The following is a 6,233-nucleotide window of genomic DNA, read 5'->3' as shown; positions in this document are numbered from 1 at the left end:
AGGTGACCCCTGCGCTTGGGGTCAGCGGGCCGCGGCGTGCGTCAGCCCCGAGAGGCTTAATCCCAACCGGGCAGGGGGAGGAGCGCGGGGGGCGGCGGATTCCTGACCCACAACTGAGCCTGGCATCTTCTCCGGCATTGCCGTGGTCCACCTCCCGCCATAACCAAATAGGGTTGAGTGGTGCTGTCCTGGCACCGGCAGAGCGAGGAGAAATAATAGGAACAGGCAGCAGAAAATATAAAGCAAAAAAATTCCTTTTGTCTCGAGAAAGCAGCCCTTCGGACATTTTCTTCCTCCCTGAAATAGCTTTTCTTGCCACCCAAAAGGAGATGGAATATTTTGCAGGCCATTATTTCAGAGGATTTTTTTATTATTATTATTTTTACCGTAATCATGTGACAAAGCTTGAAATGCTTGTGAATGGCCTGATACGTGGGAAAATAAATATGCAAATACTGTCCCCAGGTTTGCCAGCAGGATTCCGCGAGCTGTTTCCCAAACACACGGTTCAGCCTATACTCGTTATCGGTTCTAGCCACTCATGCAGGACCGCAAGAAATGCAATGCAGAAAATCGCTGGGTTTTCTGCAAGCTGAAAACCTGCGGGTAAAGCTGTGAGTTGCAGGGAGCTTTGCGACTCCTTTCTCACAGAAACTGTCTTTTTGTGCACGGCTTTAACTGGGAGCAGATGCACGCCCGGGGAGCCGCAGTGCGTCTTGTCCCACCACAGGCTTGCAGGACGCCACAGGACAGTGAATTACTGCAGGTGTAGGCTGGAAAGGGAGAGGATCTTACTGGTATTTACCCCGGTGCTGCAGTTCATTCCGTCTGCTGTGACCGCTGAGTTCATCAGGGACACGGAGGTGCCTCGGGAAATGCCGGCAGTGGACGGAGCGCGCTGTAAGAGGGAGCTTCGTTCAGCTCTGTGCCGTGGGAGGAGGTTACAGCGAGCTCGGGCTGCCAAGAGGCACTGGACAATTAAACGGTCCAGCACGGGAGGAACCTCGGTGAAAACATCTTCCCCTGCCCCTGGGTCAGGTCAGGGGCACCCCTCTGCTTCCCGATGAAGAGCTCACCCTCGCCATTAGACAACTGAAGAGTCGAGCTAATGGCGCTTCACGGGGTTTGGACGTATGTCCAGAAGGAAACGGCTGATCTAACTGCAATCTCACACAAACTGCCGATTCAAGAGCTGCTCGCTAGAGCCCAGCACACACAGACTAGATTTATTTAGTCACCCCCTGAGATGTTTTTCCCTCGTGCATGGAGGCAGATGTTTGGTTGTTTAAGACTTAAAATCATCTACCACTGAGATACTTGTCAATAATGAGGCGTGATTGGGAAGGATTAATCAATCCATTTCTCAATACAAGAGAAGTGAGAGGCTTGGAAGTGAGCATTAAGTGATTCACCAGGTTAGATGCTCCCCTTGCTTCCCTTGTCCTCTCTGCTTAATTCTTCCAAGTTTGAAAATGATTCTTTGCTTCTGTTTCTCTTTTTCTCAAAAAATCAAATACTGATACAAATGGAGCAGGATGGGAATGAGTTTATTTCTTTGCTATTTTAATACAAGTATCCACGTATTTCTGACCATATTATTATGGTTATGTTATTTTTCGTAACAGTATAAAAAAAGAGATGAGTGGACTTGTAGCTGCTTCGAAACACTTGCTGAAGTTTCAGGTTCTGAAGGATTGATGGGTCCTTCTGGGCCGTGACACCACTGCTTGTTGCACAGCCTTGTCTTCTCTCATCAGGGTGTTAGTCAGCTGGGAAAGAGCAGATCTGCAGGCCCACAAGGAGCAATTAAACATCCTGGACAGATGTCGGGTCAGGCCCATGCAGTTTCAGCTGAAGCTTTCCAGACTGGTTTTGACCCGTTCCATTTCATGCAGAAAACTGTAGAACTGGGGCAAAGTTAACTCTGCAGAAAAAAAGAGGCATCAAGTCAGGTTACACTTCCAACATTGGAAAAGCCATTCTGGTGCTACCGCAGAGCCACTCGTGTTCACCTAAGCTAGGCAGGATTAGACACTTTGGCGCTCGGCAGCTGTTTCTTTACGCTAGCTGGGCTGCGCGGGGTTCCGGGCTAGGATGCTCCTAACAGCAACCGACGTTTGGGAATCGTTTACTTTCTTGGTCTGCCGTGCTGCTCTGACGGCTTTTCACGGCTCCGCAGCATATCTGTATTTACTTAGGCAAAGATGTGAAGACTGCCCAACAGTCAGCGTTCCTAAATCCCCCCCGAGTGACTGCGGCGGGGGGCGGCCAGGGCAGGGGCTGCCGCAGCACCCACCAGCGATGCTCTCGCAGTGACCCCTGCTGGGTCCGCACCCACAGCTCCCCCACCTCCAGCAACACCCGGCAGCTCTGAGCTGCCGCTCCGCTTTCACGGACTCAGATGCTTGCTTCTTTTCCAGAACTGTTAACTCACCTATATACACGTTTTCCATTTGGCTTCCTTTTTTAATCACCAGCTTAAGCTTGGGGGAAGAAAAAGCAGAGGTATTTTAATTCAGAGAGCTGTATTCTGAGCACCATGAAAAGACAGAAGTACAGGAGTCTGCTGCGAGTTTCAGACGGGCAGACTGCTGCAAAGCACGCACATCTTTGACAGGCTTTTTGGGAAGTGTCACTGTAGGAATAGATTCCTTAGGCATTGGGAGCATCTCTGGAAGTCCTTATAAATGATCACATTTCCCCTCCCTCCCCAAGATAGCGTGACCTTTGCTAGATTGAGCTTTTTGAACAGCTTTTCAGAGTGGGCTACGCTTCTGTGATACACGATACGCTATCTTCAGAAGAGAAACAAATAGCAGTGTGCCTGCTATCTGCTGGCAGTTGCACTCAGAAGACTGAAGCAGATGCACTGTTGCAGAGCCTGTTCCTATGAGATCGAGCCTTCCTCTCGTTCCTCTCACAGCCAGCATTTCCCACATGCCTGGTCGCAGCTTGTTCCTTAACTGCACTACAACCTGAACTCTCTGATGTAGGAGATTTACCTGTAAGAAGATACTTCCCACTTTTTCCAGTTCACTGCTCCCAGCAGTCACTGTGAGTCAGAAAGAAGAGAAGGGAGATAATCTGTTAGCTAAACTGTGAAATAAAAAGTTACTTAGCTGAGAGCTGCTGTTGGGTTTCCCAACCCATCCAGTTTATGTTTTAGCTCTAGTACCTCCAAACTTCCACTCCATATCTATCAGCTGGTTAATCATCAGCGTCTGACCAACAGCCAGGCGTGTTAGGGTGGGGGAATTCACCTTCCACTGCAAGAGCAAAAGACACGCAAGCAATCAATTCAGGCCTCTATTAATGTCACGTGTAATTTCAACATAAATTGGGAACTAGGCAGACTGACAGCAGAAGCCCAAAGTGGAGGTGTGTAAAGGGGCAAATTAATGTGATCGGGAGGGCTCTCAAAGATGTTTGAGTCCTGCCAGGATTTCCATCTGCCTTATCACTTCTGTAAATGAAACTCACTGTTTTTGTTTTAACACTGGTTCAGTGTAACAATATCTGCGCAAAAAGTCATGTGTTCGTGTAACTGCATGACCCCGGGGCTCAAAGCATGCAAAGCAGAAAAACAATCAAAGGAAAGCCACACAGAAGTGGAGGAATCACTAAACCGATGAGGTAGAGGCCGTGGCAAACCAGAAGTATCATTAGACAAAGTGTTCCTTATCAGTTATCCGAGGATCTTCAGTTCAAAAGTCTGAGCTGGTTTTGAAGAAAATACCCCAAGTGCTGACACATCTCAGTATCACAGCGGGGTTTTACAAGTTCCCACTCAAAGACTGGCATTTTGTTAGCTTAGAAACAAGCAAAAATATATTAATACCTGTTCTGCAAAATAGCTGGCTTTCTCCTCACTGAGGCCTGTGGGAGAAACCATATGAGATTACTATATGTGATAAATATTAATTATCTTTTATTTAGTGAAAGTCAGGTGACCTACCTAGAGCAATAAAATCCGCTCTGACTTGTTCAGAAGACAAATTCCTCTTCAGGGCACCTGAATAAACAATGTAAAGAAGAAAAATCACTTTTTACTGAGTCAAACCAATCTTTACTGAGGCAAATAAACGGAGGGACGGAGACCCTGCGATAGAAAGCCTCTGTTCTTGGGTTGTGTTTTGAAACAAACCACAGCTCGTCAAGATAGGAAATACAGTTGTGCCTGCCGGTACCTTTGCAGATGCCCAGTGCTTTAAAAGTCAGGGCGATGGGAGTGCCTGAGAGGGAAGGGAGAGATTTCATTGCAGGTATCCATGGAAACGGCAGCAGCGGTTGTGTTTTGAAGTTGCTGCTTTCTCTCCTATAGAAGCTTTGCTTGTTAAAGGAGAACTGTTAAGGCTGGCAGGCTACTAATTTGACCTACCTGCTGTGTTTTGGATTATGGGTGTGAACGTGTGCATATAACACTTTCCCCTGCTGTGCCTGCCTCCTTTGTTCTGGGGCACAGGCAGCACATGGAAGTTTACAGGGATTCTGTTCTCTGAAGCCAAGAGCAGGAATCTCATAAATTCAAAGAGACTGCCAGTCCCACGTGGCTTTCCGTCTGTGTAGCACATAGGCAAAGCTATCTGCTGTAATCTGTTCCGATACTGTCTGCGGCATCCCAGAGCTAACGAAAAGTTACAACGGGATTGGAGCCAGAGCACGCAAACAGGAACGACGAGACTGAGTGCACCTACTCCAGAATCAGGAAGGGAAAAAATGCCGATTCCACATTAAATACCCCCAAGACAGCTGTAGGAAAGGAAATTATTCATTGCTACTCCTGGACAGAAGAAACGGCTTGAAGTAGTAGAAAGAAAGTTTAGACCAAATGCAGGAAACAGTTGTGCATGGCTTCACTGCTGTGAAGAAAGCTATGGGGAACCCAGGACTGAAGGATAGTAGCAAGGGACTATTAATAACAAGAAGGATCAATGGGATGAACATGCAGTGGAGGTGTCTGATGCATTATCATGTCAAACGGCAGCCACAACATCAGAGTAATCTCATAAAGTGCTGGAGTCTGGGGTATTCAAGGGGAAACCCCCTGCCCCTCTTCCCCACTATTTATGAATGAGAAACTGCTGGACACATGAGTGTTTTCCTAAAACAAGACTGCGAGGACAGATGCCTCCTTTACATGGCCTAGAACCATGCCGGTTCCCAGCCCACTCTAGAGGGGTGTGTACACTGTCTTATCTGTCTCAAAAACAGCACTTGTCCTTGTAGGAATTACAGTACTGGGTCACTTGGATGGAAGTTCCTACAAAGACTTAGTGCCAACAAAAGGTTCTGCTGGTCTGGCAAACATGGATTTACAGGTACAAGTTAAACCTGTCCAAGTTAAACCTCTTGCATTTAATGCACAACATTATTTAAGCCTGTGAAACATGTGTGCAGGCAGGGTGTAAAGAATACAAAGCCCGAGTCACTAAACATTTTTTTTTCAGCAGGAGAATTTTTGATTCTTAAATGCTAAGCCATTTATTAGCTACCATTAGTGCAAACAAAGTGCACTGCAGTTCTGAAGACACACTTTAGCAGCATGCAGGAATGGATGCAATAGTTTGGCCTCAGGGTAGCATATGCAAATGTATCACTTACCATTAGGTACCAGAAGAATACTTTTGACAATGTTTTTCAGGGGGCCCAAGCTGATTTTATTCATGGTGGCAAAGTCTGAGAGCTGAGTCAGAAACCTTTCTACCTGCTCAAGAGAAAGAGCAGCAACACAATCTTATCTCTGCATGTTTCTCACCAGAGAGCCGCATTCACACACGTCTCCGCGGTGTTCTGCACATGCCTTACCTCCTTGGGCTCCGTTAGAAAGCGGAAGAGCACTTCAGTCAGCGCCGAGAATTGCTGTGAAGAAACAGGAGAGTGTTACGGAATCGGGCATCAGCACGTGTCATTTCTCAGCACCTCGCCACCCCCATCACCACCGCGAGGGTGATACACCACCTTGACGCAGCTCCACCTGCCCCCAGTACATTGGTCCCAGAGTTTGACCTCCTGTGCTGGTAAGGTACTCCCGTCGTCGGCGCTACAAGACGCTTATGGATGGGATTTGCTCATGGATGCTTTTCAGAGACTCTCAAGGGGTTTGTGCAGCTGATAGCTGGCACTGCACAGGGCTTTTGTGAGTCGTGGCTAATCAGAAGCTGCTGTTCTATCCTGTGTAATCCAAAAACTGTGAGTGGAAAAAGATGCGAACATCTACTCTCATGTTTCACAAA

General features: G+C 47.4%; 1 protein-coding gene across 1 annotated transcript; it reads right to left on the bottom strand.

Annotated features, from left to right (window-relative positions):
• Positions 1-1,847: 1,847 nt before the first annotated feature.
• On the bottom strand, positions 1,848-5,865 carry COMMD7 (COMM domain containing 7; the record flags this gene model as incomplete). The annotated part of the gene is made up of 8 exons (XM_009582974.1): positions 1,848-1,924; positions 2,435-2,483; positions 3,003-3,052; positions 3,176-3,266; positions 3,839-3,876; positions 3,956-4,012; positions 5,602-5,704; positions 5,806-5,865. Coding segments are annotated over 8 exons (525 nt in total), but the record flags the coding sequence as incomplete, so codon positions are not given.
• Between the last annotated feature and the right edge of the window lie 368 nt (positions 5,866-6,233).

The sequence above is a fragment of the Fulmarus glacialis genome, unplaced genomic scaffold (genome assembly GCF_000690835.1).
Source record: "Fulmarus glacialis isolate BGI_N327 unplaced genomic scaffold, ASM69083v1 scaffold36278, whole genome shotgun sequence".
Classification (NCBI taxonomy): domain Eukaryota; kingdom Metazoa; phylum Chordata; class Aves; order Procellariiformes; family Procellariidae; genus Fulmarus; species Fulmarus glacialis.
Note: the sequence above shows the minus strand (reverse complement) of the source record. Positions and strands in the feature narration are given on the sequence as shown.